This window comes from Stegostoma tigrinum, chromosome 2 (genome assembly GCF_030684315.1).
Source record: "Stegostoma tigrinum isolate sSteTig4 chromosome 2, sSteTig4.hap1, whole genome shotgun sequence".
In the NCBI taxonomy this organism is placed as follows: Eukaryota; Metazoa; Chordata; class Chondrichthyes; order Orectolobiformes; family Stegostomatidae; genus Stegostoma; species Stegostoma tigrinum.
Genome location: NC_081355.1, coordinates 129,537,234 through 129,555,158, shown reverse-complemented (window position 1 = coordinate 129,555,158; position 17,925 = coordinate 129,537,234). Strand labels below are relative to the sequence as shown.

Below are 17,925 nucleotides of genomic sequence, written 5' to 3'. Positions count from 1 at the left end.
GACCTCTGTTATCTTGGTTTATTTTTAAAGTTGTGTTAAGATTTACCTTACCTAATGCATTAAATATTAATCTATGTCTGCCATGTATCCTTTAATTGTCCTTTCTACACGGTTATTTAGCTTTTTTAACCTTCTTAAGTCGTTCAGATTTATTCTTGTTGCCTTTCTGTACCCTTCCTCCAAAGCTTCTGCGTCCTCTTGCAGCAAGCATTAATTGAGAATCAAAGACCCATTGGATATATTCTTCGGTTAAAGAAATTCAGCAAATACTGAAGGGAACATTGAGTTATTTGAGATTTTGTTAAAAGTTACTGCACAGAATTTGCACTTCAATGCTTTGTTGAAGTATAATGTACAAATTAGAATTTCAATGAAGAAATTAGCTCTACAAATGGACAGAGACATGGTGTAGCGCACCATTTGTGCTATTTTAATTACAGTGGGAAGCAATTTTGGACTATTCATCTGCATATGTAAATATGGTCCAATTAGCAGATTTTTTAGCATAACTAATATAGCCCCTAAGTTTCATAAAGATAGAATGTGACTTTTGAATATTTAACTAAGGCAAGTTGCAAATTATCTCCAGTTAGTGTCCATGGGCTTCTTGTTCTTTCAAAACATTGCAAATCAAATTTTTGCACTTCAAGTTTAAAAAGTCATGGGTTTTGAATTATTGAAAATGTGAGGATTCTAGCAGCTAACCCCCCTCTGCATCTTCTGTGCTTTTCTGTATTACAAGCTAAGTGAAGAGAGATATTAATGGTTTGTTTCTTAAATTACAATGATCAGGATATCAGTTAAAACTATAGAGCAGAAAGAGACCACTTGACCCATCAAATCTTAAGTAATCCTCAACTCCAGTTTCCTACCTTTTCTTCATAACATAAAATTTGATGGCTTATTGTTCAATTACAGCTTCAATATTCTTTATGACCCAATCTTGGCAGCTCCCTGCTGAAAAGAACTCTACAGATTCACTAACCTCTGAGCGAAGAAATTTTTCCTCATCTTTGTTTTCCATGGGTGACCGCTGAGATTATCTCCTCTGGTCCTAGGCTCTTCCACAAGGGAAATGACTTTTTTGCATCCGTCCTGTCAAGCTCCCGAGGAATCATCGATGTTTCAATAACGTTGAATAATTCAGTAATTCTTCTAAACATCACTGAGTATTAACTTAATCCACTAAGCCTCTCCTCATTAGGAAGTCCCTCTTTATCCAGGATCATCCTAATATACTAGCTCCAGGTCCCATTTAGCTTCCCTTCCAAAGGGGACCAGAATGTGTCTCAATTTTATAGGTGTGGTCTGTCTAATGTCATGTAGAATTTTAACAAAACTTGTCGTATAAAGGTAAAATTCCATTTGTCTTCCTTATTACTGCTGAATTTATATGTTAACTTTTTGTGATTCATGCATAAGTACTCCCAAGAGCATCTGTGCTGCAGCTTTCTACAGTATTTCTCCACCAGATAGCTAGCCGCCAGGATACATGAACATCAACTAGCCACAAAACGACATGACCCACTATCACTCGTATCCTTACATACAGATAAGGAAGGACACCACTTTGATTGGGACAGCACATCCATCCTAGGACAAGCCAAACAGAGACGCACACGAGAATTCCTAGAAGCATGGCATTCCAACCGGAACTCAATCAACAAACACATTGATTTGGAGCCAATCTACCATCCTCTGAGAAAAAGAACAGGAAATGACATCCCCAATGCAGGAAATGACATCACCAACCCAAGGAAACCTAAACAGATAAATAGAAAGCGGGACATAACACCAGCGCTTCATTGGAGGCTCACTGATGATGTTACCTAGAATGGTGATGATACGTCTGAAAACTAACCTTCCAGCTCAGCGAGCAAACTCACATCAGTATTTCTCTATTTAAATAATACTCAGGTCTTCTATTCTGCTTAACAGTACATAATCTCACATTTTTTTCCAAAATTTGTCTACCAAGTTTCTGTCTCACCTACATTCCTTTTAATTTTCCTGCTGTTGGGCAGAGCCTCACGGCCCACACGTGGTTGTGCCTTCCAGAATTGGATGGTGATGTGTCCTCTCACCAACTGGCATGTGCAGTAGGGTTCAGGAGCTATGGAGCATGATGTATTTTCTTAAATGTCTGCCATTGTTCATCAGCTTCATTGCCTGCTAAATTCCTTCCCAGCCCATTTTCATGTTAATCTCATATTTGCATTTTCTGCAATGAGTACTGTAAAAACCTGTGGTATCGTGGAGTCCAAATTAGGGACAGATAGCTGCACCATCCAACATGGCTGCCATGTTAATTTGATTCAGAGCTGTGCATTAACCCAAATCCACCTTAAACTGGCCCAAACAGCTGGCAGTACTAATATGGGTATGTACAACGGGGCCCACAACCCAAACGTTACCTGGCTTCCCATTGGCCAACATGACTAACCACGGGAGTATATGTAAAACAATGCAGCTGAAAATGTGTATCCTTGCACAAGATTGAAACAGAGAAAGTTGATGAAGAAGTGACCTCATCAGATTCATTTGCAGCTGGGAAAACAACAGATAAGACATTAGAATGTCATGTGAAATATCTACATCAGACAGAAAAGAGTGAAAGCTCTCTGTGAAGCAGTGAGTGAAAAGTGATCAGAGTCGTCTTCAGTTTACAATGCTTTAAAAGCAAAAGCTTCTCAATGTTGAAAAGTAGTTAAAAATTGCAACAAGAAACAGCTTGTTGAAACAGCTGACAGTTGAGAATTTGAATTCTAAAAGATCATGTCCTTTTCGAGGGTGTGTTTTGAAACACTGAAGTGACTATAAAACATAGGAGCTGAATTCCATTCGGCCCACTGAATCTCTCAGTTGTTTGGTCATGACTGTTACTTTACTCAAATCCATTTTCCTGCTTTCTCCCTGTAAGCCCTAATTCCCTGACTAATCAAGAACCTACCTATCTCTGTCTTAAGTACATTCAATGACTTGGCCTCCACGGCCCTCTGTGGCATTGAGTTCCACAGATTAACCTCAGGCTGAAGAAATTATTTCTCATCTCAGTTCCAAAGGATCTTCCCTTCACCCTGAGGCTCTGCCCTCAGGTCTTTGTCTCTCCTATTAGTGGAAACTTCATCCTCACCCTATCCAGGCCTGTCAGCATTCTATAAGTTTCAGTAAAATCTCTCCCACTTCTTCTAAACTCCAAGTACTAATCCAGAGTCTTTGCCCTGACTGTTTTAAAGTTCTGGTATACTACTGGTCTCCCATTGTGAAAACTGATGCAAAGTACCTACTCAGTTCCTCCACTGCTTTGTTCCCCATCACCACTTTGCCAGTCTCATTTTCCAGTGGTCCAATGTGGTCAGCTGCATTCTCACAGATTTTACATCTTCCTACTCTATATCATTTCTTACTTGCAAGGCAACACCATTCCCTCTGCCCACTTGCCTGTCCTTTCAATAAAACCTGTATCCTTGGATAGCTAGTTCCCAGCCCTGATACCCTTGCAGCCACCTCTCTGTGATTGCCACAATATTTCAGTCTGTGCTACAAGCTAATTTACCATGTTTCATATACTATGTCAGTTTAAGTTCAACATCCTCAGTCCTGCCTTGACTGCTCCTGACTCGTAGCTGTCCCCTCAGCTGCTGAGCCTGAAGTTAGATTCCTAACACTTTCCATACTCTCTGTCCTGTTACATGTTCTGGAAACTTAAGTAACCTCTGCTGAGTCCTCTCCTCCTTTAACTTGTTCCATTATTTTCAATGCAACCGAACCACCCATCCACAACAACAGTGATGAGTGTTAGCCTTTGAATCCCACTACAGCTAACCTTTTTGCTTTTGTTCCCTCCAGACTAATTATTCCAATGCAGTCCTAGCTTTCTTCCTACTTTCAACGATTCATAAATATGAAATCATCCAAAACTACGTTGCTGATTCACAGCAAGTTCCCTTCATTCATCACTCTTCTCTCTGCCAAATCTCTGCTGGTGGTTAAACATTGCTTCAATTTCAAAACTCTCATTCATCTTAACCTGTGCACCTTTCACCATTTCTGTAATCTTTTCCACTCCCACATCTCTCTGTTATATCTGTACTCCTAGAATTCTGGCATCTTTAATACCCCGGTATTTTTTGCTCCATCTGTGGCAACCAAGCCTTTAGTTGCCCAGACCCTATGCCCTGGTTTCACTCATTAAAATTAATATTTTCTGTAAAGTCTACTTCTTTGACCAAGCTGACCTCATACAGCCTTAGGTGCGTCACTGTTAAATATTGTTTGATACACTCTTGCCAGTTGTCTTGGGATATTTAGATGTGGTGCAGGTGCTAAGTAAGCGCATCATGTTGATGTTCAAACTGGATGCAAAAGGATTCCTAAAATGTATGCCATAGGAAGGAAATGGAAAATATCCTATGATATGGCCTGATTATATTGGTTCATGGAACTTTTTGCATTTCTCGTTATGCAAAAAAAAAATTGGCTGAAAATTGAACTGCAACCTAACCTGCACACTTTCAAAATACTGTAGATACTAGAAATCTGAAATAAAAACAGAAAATGCTGGAAGTACTCAGCAAGTCAGGCAGCATCTATGGAGAGAAAAACGTCTATCCTTGGTGTTTTGTGAAAGGCCATAACCTGAAATTTTCTATCTGAAATTGCAGATTTTCATTCTCTAGGTTGCATTGGCCTCTCTGCTTCTTGCGTTCTCTTGTGATGAATATTGTTCCATCATATCCCTCCAACCAGGTCACCACATTGAGACACTTTCCTTATGTAGTCATCATTGTGACAGTCAGAAGCCTGTGGACCTCACGAATTTACCTTTTAGTCATCCAAATGTTGAGGATTCAACTAGATGTGTTAATGCTATCAAATACTGATCAACAGTCTCTCCCCCCTCCACTGATCTCTGATGTTGAACATATTCAGTTCATAAGAAACTCCATTACTATGTGGTTCAATGTGTGTTTCAGAGCTTTCAAAATCTTTACAACATGGGTTCTCCACCCTACGTATAAGGAGCTTGTAGAACTTCTTCCTGGGACCTTTGACATGGTTCCTACTATTCAATGGGCCTGCTTCTTACGCTATTCTGTAGCTATTTCAAAGTTGCAGACTGAGGTTTTACTTGTTTTTAATTGTGGGTGAATCTCTCACAGCTCTGAAAATTCACTCAGTCTCGCCTCCACATGTCTGACACCATGTTTCACGTAATGTGTTCTAAAGTGAAATCAAGTTCCAACAGATGTAGAGGTCATAAGAATGCGGCAAGCCAGCCAGAACACACTGTGCAAATCCATTTCTCCAAACTATCCAAATGCAGTTCAGAAAGTTGTGTACTGGAGATCAATGGAGGTTGTATAGTCTGGATTCCCACTTTATTTATTTAAAGCTGAACATTAATAATTAAAAGCTAAATCCAGTAAATCAGTAGAGTAGTCGTTAAGCTACTTATCTTGGGCCTTTTATGCTTGTGTCTCGCAGCCCCAATGGTAGTTTTTATCATAAGCTCTCAAGATATGAATAAGGCTTTTAACCATCTCTTGCAATACTCTTCTCCGCGAAGATTAAGATAGTGCAGAAATTGCTGTCCCTTGAAATGCTCATTATCAAGTTCTGTTTCAAACAATTAATGTTCTCAAAGAATTGCGTTATTTGTGACAAGCATTTTCAATGTCTGTATAGCATTTCCCTTAACCCATCCCTTCCTTTTCCTCCTCCCTCTCAAAGCACAATATTTCAGTTTTCAGATTATTGTGGTATCCAAATTTGCAGGTCCAAGTCCGGTCAACTATCACAAACATTCACCCTTCCAGATTGTCTAATGTTCTCACAGTCCCCACAGGACCTCTGAATGAAGGATTAAGAAAAGTTCTTTTTTGTAAATAATTTCATCAAATCTTAGAAATATCTCAGTGCTGCTCACAGTAAATTAGCGAACGTGGTCCTGCAGACTCTTACAGCAATTATTTGGTGGTCAAAAATATCCAACAAATGGGAAGAATGAACAACCCTTGTGTTTTTAGTGGTAATAGCTGAGATAGGCCCACAATCTCCTCACTATCAGTGGTTCCCTAATAAAGTCATAAAGTCATACAGCATGGGAACGGATCTTTCGGTCCAGCTCACCCCTGCTTACCTTGCATCGCAATCTGACGGTGCTCCATTTTCAAGCAGTTGGTCCATATCACTGGAAACCCTTCTTATTCATACAGCCATCTAGATGCCTTTTAAATATTGTAATTATACCTACCTCTGCTACTTTCTCTGGCAACTCGTTTCATGTATGCACCACTCTCTGTGTGAAAAGGTTATTCTTCAGGCCCTTTTTGAATCTTTCCCCACTAAACTTAAATCTGTGCCCTCTAGCTTTGGGCTCTTCCTCCATAGGAAAAAGACCTTGCCCACTTACCCTATCTATGCCCCTCATGATTTTATAAACCTCTATAAGGTCAACCCTCAGCCTCCAATGCTGCAGGACAAAATGTCCCGGCCTGTTCGGCCTCTCACTATAACTCAAACCATCCAGTCCCAGCAACATTCTTGTAAATCTTTTCTGCAACCTCTCATGTTTAACAGCACCCTTCCTGTTGAAATGTGACCAGAATTGTACGTAATATTCTAAAAATGGCCTCATTGATGTCCTGTACAACCGCAACATGATAATTTTCAAGTAATTGAGCAAACTGGGCCTTGTTTTATTACTGCTTCTGAAGTGGGTCCTGTCCTAACAGTGTCATGCAGTTGGAATACACTGTTTGTTGAATTGCTTTAAAATTTGATGTGGTTGAATCAAAATGTTTGGAAGCATGAAATCTCGTTTAGTAACCAGATGTCTTTCTGTCTAATATTGGAATCCTTAACATTCAAAAGGCTCGGTAATCAGAAATTACGTTTTACTGAGGTGTTATTTATTGGGATAGGATAATATTCCGTAAAACAATAGAGTTATGAAAAGTAATTTGAGATTGTATTTTATAAAATGTCAAAACTATTATTGCGTTTGCCACACAAGAAATTCATTGTAAGTTGATTATGCATCAACTGTAATCCTCCATACGATACTGTTTGATGTTCTGTGAAGCCCCACTGGGTCCTAAAGTGAGGAAATTATGAAAGACTTGCATTTAAGTAGTCCTTATCAAATCTCAAAAGTATCTCACTGCAGCAGTGGAAATAGAAGCATTCCTCCAAGGTCATTGTGAAGGAAGTTTCGACAACAGGGGCCGTCAAAAGATGATGTACAAACTGGGCTGTGATAAAGAAAGGCTGCTGCAGGATCGTTACAACCTTAAGCTCCTATTGTCTTGAAAGCATTGTAAAATGTTTTTCTTCTACATTATTGGCCCCCCATTGTATATTTCCTTGCTCATTTGCCATCTTTCAAAGGTTACTTTAGTCTCCTATTGGTGTTACTTTTTGCTTCAGGTAAAGCAGTGGGATAGCTTGATTGACAGCTGTTGCAATTCAGTGAATTGGACCTGAATGCTATTCGGGGGGAAGTGGAGTAGAATTGATATGGTATAACCTACAATAGATGCTTGTGGCCACTGGCATTGTATGTCAAATCTTTGCAGCAATTTGGGAAAGGATTACAAGTCAAAAGCTGCTCCTCTTCCTACTCCCAAGCATGGAAACGGACATTTGTACAGTTTATTTTCAGCTGTGTGAAGGGCGCATTCAACCAACGTAGTTGGCATGTTCAGTAATCATATCAGCTTGATCGAGAACCAAATAATTCACTGTGACAAGGGTAAAGAAACAAACTGTCTTACTGTCTCACAATTGAAAAGAAATTCAAGTGACTGAATTCTGATATACCTCCTTTAGTCAACTTACCTACCTGAGGTTGAACGGTTAGAATTCTTAACTAACCCCCTACAGTCAATTTGCTTTCTTTACAAGTTCTGGATTCCTTTCTGGAATTTGAGCCACAGGGCAACCTACTTGCTCTTGGACTTCTGCTGGTACCTTTCTTATGCATTTTTCATTTCTGTTGAGCAGTAGTTTAGTACTTCGACCAGAAATTGACATAGTAGCTATCAGTGCTTTCAATGTGATACCTATGTTATTACATCTTGAATTAGATATGTTATAATTCTAATACTTACTTTGCAAAAGGGCTTAGTTGTGGAGATAATTCTGTTCTTCGTTTGGTAAACTTCTGGCTGAGATTTTGAAGATAATGAATAAGGATATTGTTGCTCATATTGGTCTGGTATATTAATTCATTTCTATTCAATAATTATTATTCAAACTCAAATCCAAACCTGAGATTGGTTAAAATGCCTGATAAATTGCCACAAGAATGGAAGAGAAAACCAAACATACCTGCATTAAATCTGTTAAACAATGAGTGATTCATGAGTCTGCTATCCAAATGATAGCTGTGTGGATCCTGGCATTATGTTAACACACACTGATCTGTTTCCAAATGCAATTAATTGCCTCAAGTAGCTAAAAAAAATTTCAGTGTTAGTTGAACTTAATATTTTGAGAACTGAGCGAACAATCTTGATGGGTGGAGGAACTCTTGTTGTATTCAAATCTATGCAAGTAAAATTAATTACTGAAATGCAAAAAACAACTATTGTCATTCATCTGGTGCCTGCAGCAAGCAAATTGTGAAGCAACATGTTTTCACAAGCTCAATAAAATTTGGAAGAGATGGTCTTGAATGCGAATAATGGAATTAGTGGTAAGTAGTTCCAGGGTATAGATCAGGACTGATTAACGTAGATATTTTTTCACTAGGAAACTGGCAATTTACATTGAAGAGAATTTTTCTAAATTAGTGGTGAATTGTTCGTTGACTGCACAAAGAAAATGGAAACATTTAAGCAGTCAAGCCCCATCTTGGAGAAAACAGACAAGATGTTTGGGATTAGGCCTCCCATTTAGTTCTGATCAAAGATTCTCAACCAGAAACACGTTTTCTGTTCTCTTCATGCATGTTTTCTGATTTGGTGAATGTTTGCCAAATTTTTTGTATTTGTTTCAGGTTTTGTGGGTTTTTGGTATTGTCAAGAAGTTAAACATTAACAAAACCAATTTACGTGAGTAAGGAATACTTGAGGATAGAAATAGAAAAGTTAAGAACAAGTGGGCAAAAAAAATCAAATAAAAATGTAAGATATTAATTATACAAATAGTAGGAACTGCGGATGCTGGAGAATCTGAGATAACATGGAGTAGAGCTGGACAAACGCGGCAGGCCAAGCAGCATCAGAGGAGCAAGAAGGTGACATTTCGGGTCTGGACACTTCTTCAGAAAATGAATTCAGACATTAATTGTAGTGGTTTAGAAGAGGAAAAGTATTGTTATAACTGGAAAAAAGTGAACTGTGTTGTGAATAATGGTGGCAGAGCTGCTATAGATTTAAAAAAAACAGTAAAAATGTTGATTGATTCTAAAGTTCAAGAATCTAAATAGCAATTCATTTGGGTGCAGTCTCAAAGCTGAGCTGAAAGAAAATGTAGCTGAAATCATTTAAAAACTAATGCACTGTAATTTTATACAATTAGAGCAGAAAAAGCATTCTCTACTGACAAAATGTTCATGGTGAAGAGAAATTTCAATCTCTTTTTACAGAGAAATCACAGTTCTGAAAGTAAATGATGAAATAGCGTTGCCAATCAATATCCAAAGAAATTCGAAAGTCTGCATCGGCAAACTGCGCACAAATCCTCTAACACAGGATATGAAGCTCTCATTCTCACTGAAAAGAAATTTTAGAAAGGTCAAAGTAGTGAACTGAAAATGATAATTAAAATTGAAGACAGTTCATTGGCTGTCTCAAAAATTTGTTGCATTTGAACCTTAATAATCCTTGAAAACTTGTCTGCAGAGGAATGAGAACGTGTCACCCTAAGGAGCAACACACTGAGTGTTCATCCAATCAGCTAATTTTGTGTTGTTGGTTGAAGGATGGTGGAAATTTTTGCCTAGAAGATGAGGCAGTGCCATGTTCCTGAAATAGTGCCGTACATGAAAATAGCAGTTGTCACTGAAGAAGCCTTAACGACTGAAGCTGTTTACAAGTTAGTTAAACCCAAAAATGCAGCCTTTCTGGGTGCTGGTGATTGAATAATGTCAGCAATTCATTACACTTAAGAGTTATGGGATTTAGCACTTAATCATGCTGTTATGAAAGCTATTTTGGTACAGCGCAGTCTATGGGGAATTTAGGACCTATGCAATCAGCAAGCAATAATATATGTCCTTGACCAATCATATCTAAGAATTTATCAATGAGATAAAATTGAGAAAGACGGGTGTGATTAAGACATACGAGAGACCAAAAGAGAATTCAATATTGAGGGAATGAGACTGCACAATTGACAAATCAAATTTTACGACCAGTGGAGTTATTTGACTAATTGACATTTATCACTGCATTAGAAAAATTACTTGCATTGAAATAGACTCTTAGTGCTTAGTGGATATTTATCGTATTAGTAAAGTGTCATGTCCTTTCATATATTTCAGTGCTGATTCCCTTGTTCCTCCTGGTGGAACAAAACAACTTAGACATTCCACTGTTAACTAGATGAGTGTATTTCCCAAAAATTGCTACCCAGTTTTAATCCAAGTAGCAATGAAATTCAATGGCCTCTCTGTATTTTTACTGCAAATAACTTGGCAATGTGTTCAATGTAAGCAATTCTAAAGTGCGTGGAAACCTGAAATGACTTAATTTGGAAGAAAAGACAATGGAGAAATTCATTTTCAACATCTGGGAGTCTATGATGGAACCACAGAACTTCACAATTCTGAAGAAATGCGATATGAACCAACTTCATTTTAAAAAATTATACTGGGATATAGTTTCCAAAGCTGTTTGTTTGGCAGCTCAATTATTATAAATTGATTTATTGTATGGAAATAAATTCTAATGTTTATGAGAATGTTTTGCAAAAATGCATATTTATGCAGTACCTCAGTACCCAGTAGCCTCAACCAATGAGAGAGATAGGAGCATCAAATCATGGCAGTTTCCCCAGTCACAAAGAATCCAGACTTACATCTAATATATGTGTCATTGTCACTGAGTCAGTATCCTGGAACTCCCTACCTCCCACCATTGTAACGCATCAAAGGGGTGGGGAAAAGAGTTGACTTCTGGCTTCCTCAAGACAATTAGATATGAGAGATAAAAGTATCCTTGCCATGCCAATCAATTTGTGAAGACAGATGAAGCAGATGTATTTAATTCACAGGATGATCTAAATCTAGAGATTAAAATAGATATTTAATTGCTAAATTATTAGCCAGATTAGTGTTAAATAAATATCCAGGAACTTTACACTTATAAAAGGAATAAATTCATGTTCGTGTCATTGGAATCCAGCTCCTCACATAAAAGTGGGATCATTTAGGGACAAAAAAAATTTATTGAGTTTTTTTAAAGGATGCATTGTATGGCTTGCCTTCTTTCTATGTACTTGAGGTGATTGGGTGAAGCCATTTTGCTAGTAGTCTGGACAGCCTAATAAACTTCAGTGTAGAGAATAGGAAATAACATTATATTGAATTCAACAGTCTCCAGTCACTTTGAATCTGGTTAAAATTTACAATAAAGTTAGATTGCCTGTAGGAGGATCAGTCTTTGTTGGCCTAATCCAATCATATCAGCATTGCACATGTGTGAACGTTTGTGACTTCACAATGAATGGAAGTAGATAGAAAGACAACGTCAGAAGCAGTTAGAAAAATAAAGAAAATTGAAAGGCTGGGAGACATAAAATTCATTTGTTGGATGAAAGAAATTGTTTTTAATTTTGTGAGCAAAGGCAATCGGATATGCATGGATAGGTTGTTGTCTGATTTTGGCTGTGCTTGTTTGTTTGTAGAACTTAGTCAAGAAAGTGACTGTGTACTTAGCAAATGAGAATTGCAGCATCTAAATAGTATAATTTTTAATTGCGCAATGTGCAACATTTGCAAAATTTGGCGATTGGTATTCAGTGATAAATGAGCCGTAACTTGGGTATTTCTCACAGTTAGCTTTTCAGTTGAACAGATACAAGAAATTTCTACTTGGCAAGTGGTCATCTGCAACCTATTGACCCAGCTATGACCTCGCTCAGCAGTAAGATGGGAGGTTGGTGGGACCCAACCTAGATTGTAATTAAAATGTGTCAACATTGTCCAGTCCTCTGGGACGAATTCAGAAATTGAACAGGGTGACTTTTGTTCGCTACTTTTCTTCAGGGTGTCATTGCCCATATGGCAGTGATGGAAGGATTCTTTTCATGTTACTTTAGCAACATCGATTTGATGCAGCAATCACTGTGAAAGTAAACTGCGAATGAATAGCAACAGTAATATGGTGCAGTTACTCCCAAAATATACAGCATACTTTTTAATTAGATGTGTAGCGGCCTATATTATATGCATGACTGAAATTAACATCTTATTCTCAGTGTATCGGTAAAGAAAATGTAAAATTTTATTACATTTGTGAATCAAATTTAAAACAAAACACACAAAATTCAATCCCAAAAATTTTAGCATTTCATCAAAATAAAACGAAAGTTCTTTATTCAAATCAGTTAGTTCTCCTAGAATGCAATAGTTGTGTGCTTGTGTGACCTCACACTATAGAAAATCGCTTCCTTAAAATTGTGTTATAGGGAGATCGCTATAGAAAATCTGTATATCTGTACAGCAGAAAGTTGATGTTATCCAAACAGCATCCACTATTCATCAATTGCGTTATAGCCAATTTGTGTTCACAGAACACGCATTATAGCAGAACTACCTGCAGTTAACTTATTTTTGCTCTTTTGAGATGTTGACATCACTCTACTACTACAATTTTGGACTTTTGTTTTACGTTTTAAGCATTTGCAAGTTTCTTTGCTGTTTATCACATGACTTTAAAAAATATCATGACCAATTTAATGTTTAAATATGAAGTCTGATCTTCTATAATTTGTATACATTCCCTTGCAGAATGCACCATGCAGGTACTTTATGACCCCAGAGGTCATATCAAAAGAAAAATTGGGTGTTGTCTTGCACTGAGGCCCATCTGGAACTACTAAAGATCAGCTGGCTTGCAAAAGGTCAAACTCCAGGAAACCCCCATCCGTGTCCTTAGAAGTTCCCTGAGATCATAATATTATTATTCTAAAGTCTGTGTTTTCATCCCCAGTGCCAAATATTATTTGAAATATACCCACCCAGACCAGCAATTTACAAAATCAAATACCCTAAGTTCTGTTTCAGATTCTTTTAGCCACAAGAGATTTATCCATTAATATTATTGTTTAAATGAACGACTTTATTTTGGAAAATATAGACCGCAAATTATTGAGCATTAGAAAAAGACAGCAATGCATACATACATCAAATTGTCTTAAAGATCTCAAAACCTGGTATAATTTGCCAAATTGCTTACCACATCAGATTTGTTCAACTAATGAGCCAGAAGTGAATATCTACTGTTGACTTTATCAGACGTCATGCTTCAGCTAGAGGAATGGGCTGGTTGCGGATCTTCATTGCGTCATGTCTGCCACCGTTTGATGTGCCAGTTCACAATGTGCAAAGACTTCAGAAAACGTAGATCAGTATTTTCCGTTGGGATCAATCCACTTGCCAAGCCACTTCACCTATGAAAACTAACAAAGTATACTTGTATCTATGGCACATTTGTTTTACATAATCCTGACAGTTGCATCCCTAAACTGATTTTATTTGAGCTGTGCTGTGATGCTGAAACTTCAGAGTATTTGTGATGCTAATTTTATTGAATAGAAGAAAGCACTACATTGTTCATCAAAGGGAAGTTTCGTTTTAAAATAACAACACATTAATTGAACAATGTGATGTTTAAATGCATGACAGATGGCCTAGTGTGTGCCTTACCTTGACAGGCATTTATGATTCTTTTTGCATATGGAGTAATTCAATTAGTCAACTCAATAAAATTGTTTGATTAGAAATTCAAATAATTTAGATAGTCTAATAAAGGGTAAATGTGAAAAATGGAATGAAAAGAAGGTAGTTTAAATTCTTTTTCTTCAGATAACCTGCAGTGGACCTGATAAGAACAGAATTTTTAAATATAATTGCACGGCTAGAAATTATAAAGCTAATAATAGTTTGACTGACAGATGCCAGGTAATCTTTTTTGGGGCCATAGGTGCTTTAAGAATTGATAAATTATTCTTTCGAAGAACAGCATCTGAATGCCCTTTTAGGATAGATATTGATACTAAAGGTGTTATTTTTAACTACTGGATGATCTCCCATGGCCCTGCTCATGATTAGCCTGAAGAGTAGTACAGGATTGTGTTGATTAACTACTAATAATGCCTGGCCATATGAGAACGTGATCTAAATAGGCAACTCCAAGTGACTGCAACGACTTATAAATTCCTGTGATTAATCTGGCCACAACTCAGAATGATGTGTTAAAAGATTGTTTTGCATCTGTGACGTAGTGTAACCTCTGGAATGTGAAGGACATGTATTATACGCATGACTACTTTTGTGTTGTATTGTTATATTTTTAAAAATACATATAAACCTCCCTCAGTCGCATTACATCATCAGCTTTCTCTTCCAAACATGGACATTTTGATTTGTCACGTCTTCTGGCTTGTGCAATCCCAGTATGTTGTCAATGGTAAATGTGTTAAGCAGTGGCTAAAACACCCACCCTAGGTTGGTGATTTTTATTTTCTTCCATGTGAAGAAGTTGTCTGGCATCGTGAAGTATTCCTGTCTGGCGAAGGAACAGAGAAATCCACTCTCAGATTATAGCCGAGTTCCATTTATGTCAAGGCTGGAGTTTGGACCTGGGGATCCTCCAAACTAGAATGAGAAATTATACTGTCAGTTATCTGTCACTAAGTTTTTTTTTAAATATTAAGCTCTTGACACTTTGAGCATGGTGCTTCAGTCTAACTTACATTTGTGGAGACTCTTTTGTCACAAGATGACTTGATGTTCATGAATTTTACAGAATTCAGGCAAAACACCGTGAAATTCGGGAGCGACAGGCCCGGGAACGAGACTATGCAGATCCACAAGATTTGAATAGAACCTATGGATCTGACGATGACCCAACATATGCTGGCATGAGTTGGTGTGAGTCTTCTTTAGACAGCGGGCACAACCTGATTTTAAATACTAGAACACAGAATGCGAGAGAAGACACACAACCAATGGAAGTGGTGTATGCTCAAGTGAATAAGTCAAGAAATGGAAAAATTCCATCTGTGGAAAGGTAATCTGATGTATTTTAAGCTTGCAGTTTAATCCGAAAGCCTTTTTGCAGCATGCGCTTGCTTCCTGAAAGGCTGACCATCCACACAAAATTCTATCGAAAGATTGATCTAGAATTTAAAGCCACCATATCAGAGCTGCAGTCGAAGATTTTGCATGGGATGTGTACGCTGGTTGTACATTTCCATAGTCCTTTCTTTAATACAAAATATTTCACTAACTTCTATTTCAGCACGTATTAATGTTCCAGCTTATTTAACAGTCTCATAACACAGCAGGTTGGAAAACAACATCTTTAACGATGTGTCACTCAAATCTAACCTTCAACTTGTTTAATGTTAGAGTTTGGTTGTTTTTGAGTTGTGTCTAATTTTATCTACTCTCCTTCCTCTTGATATACGCCAATTTTAGGGTGCCTACTGTGGCCCAAATGAAATATCTTTGTTTATTTGACTTTGGAAGGTTTTAGTGAGGGAGGTATAGCATAGTCAATGCCTTTGAACTGTTATGGTGGGGGAAACAAAATGCAGTATGTTGCTTTTGCTATAGGTGCAAATATATTTTGATTACCTCACTATAACATATATAGAGTAAAACTGCATTGAACAACAGGAAATCAGAAGCGTATATTTTTCCAATGTGAGCTCAGTTGGACACAGCTACTAAGCACCTTGTGCAGGAGAAAACAAAAATCATCATAGAAGAAATTGTCTTGGTTTTCACAGATTAGGCACTTGTCCATCTGAAATGTTTGGATTCATTCAAGTTTAGATCCATTCAAGTTTAGATCATTTTCAAGCTATAAAGCTTTCAACTAACATGGATGTCCTTAAATCGGTGCTCATCTCTGAATGGTATTTTTCTTTATTTTTGTGGAATCTTAGTTGTGATTCGCTGTGACAAATTGATACATAAATGTTACCTAGAAATCAGTGGTTAGAATTCACAACTGGAATGCCAAGCTATGAGAATAATCAGCCAAAGCAGTAGAATACAACTCGGAGGATGTAGTGTTTGAACTGTAAAGGGCTCTGTCATTCGTGTACTGGAGTTGGTGTGGAAAAGAGACACCATACTGAGCTCAAGGAATTGAAAGGGTTAATTCAGGATTTTTTTTGAGACATAAACTTGAGAGGGACCCAAGGGAATCTAGGTTGAAACTAGCAAAGTATAATTTGGGTAACATCAAGAAGTGATTTAAATATAGCAATCAGAAATATAGAAAAGTATTAGAGGGGAAAGCCCTTGAGTTATTTACGAAATTATTAAATGTCACAAGTGGACCATAGAGGATATTTCTCAATGGCTGAAACAAAATGGACCGAATAGTATATTTCCTTCATAAAATTCTTATGACATCTTAACACAACAGTGTAGATCTCACATGCTGCAATATTATGCTTGAGTCCTAGCACTTGCATGACTATTCTATAGAGCTCAGAACAATATGGTAATGGTAAATTTTATTCAAAAGGAAGGCCAACAAGCTTTATGCTTGACACAGCACTCCCAACCTTTAATGACTATTGTGATGTGCCCAAATGCAAGTTAAGCTACTCATCATAAATTTTGGTAATGCATGTACTTTATTGATATGGTAACATGATTACAGGGCTATTTTCTAATTGGGTGCAGTTTCATATTACACCTGGAAATTGTGGTTGATTCAAAACAAGTTTATGCTTGATTGTACATGGATGATTTTATGATGCTTTTTTAACTTAATGCAATTGTAATTTCTTCAAATGATGCATACTGTACAAAGCACAAGTGAGTTTTCAGTTTTAGCAGTTAACTTTCTAATTGAAGCTGGAAGCTTTCCCTCCTTACCCCCTCATGAATATATGTCTGATTGTAGTTGAAAAATATTTGAGATTCTAAGGTACAGCAATTAGTTTGCAATACTGATGACTCTTCCCTTTTTGAAAAGAAAAATAATCTTTGAAGTGCTCTTGCTTTTGTCTGTGATTAGAGAGGAAGAATGCACAGGAGATGGTAACAAGGAAGTCCACTTCCTATCCAAGGTCATGAGACAGGATGAAGGTGTGGACCCACCCAGGAATAGTAGACCGTAATTACTATTGATGTCAGCATCTTGTAAACAATCTTTGCTGTAATTAGGAATGGTAGTCGTACAGTTTCTTACATGGGGCATTAAATGTTGCAGAGTTTCCAATATGCAACCTCCAGTTAATCCATTGTTTTGGTCCGGAAATTGCAAGTGCAGCAAGATCATCTGTCAAGGCAAAGTGAATTTTATCCACATGATGAGAAACTTACACGAGTTTACCTAAACCAAAGAAGTGTAACACTTACCTTTAGGACAATTAGATTAGATTAGATTCCCTACAGTGTGGAAACAGGCCCTTTGGCCCAACAAGTTCACACTGCCCTCCTGAAGCATCCCACCCAGACCCATCCCCCTACAACCCACACACCCCTGAACACTACGGGCAATTTAGCATGGCCAATCCACCTAGCCTGCACATCTTTGGACTGTGGGAGGAAACCAGAGCACCCAGAGTAAACCCACACAGACACGGGGAGAATGTGCAAACTCCACACAGACAGTCACCCGAGGTTGGAATCGAACCTGGGTTCCTGGTGCTGTGAGGCTGCAGTGCTAATCACTGAGCCACCTTGCCACCCCAATTCCAGAGGTTGGCCCAAGACCGATCAAG

At 37.8% G+C, this 17,925-nt stretch overlaps 1 protein-coding gene across 6 annotated transcripts in view; it reads left to right on the top strand.

Annotated features, from left to right (window-relative positions):
* LOC125463564 (partitioning defective 3 homolog) overlaps positions 1-17,925 on the top strand; it is a 798,969-nt gene that overhangs the window by 696,293 nt on the left and 84,751 nt on the right. For 5 of the 6 annotated variants that reach the window (XM_048554970.2, XM_048554960.2, XM_048554950.2 and 2 more), the window contains one exon: positions 14,982-15,245. The exons of the other annotated variant lie outside the window; for it this stretch is intronic. In XM_048554970.2, coding sequence (XP_048410927.1) covers positions 14,982-15,245 — 264 coding nt within the window. The remainder of the gene's footprint in view (positions 1-14,981; positions 15,246-17,925) is intronic. 6 annotated transcript variants of the gene reach the window in all.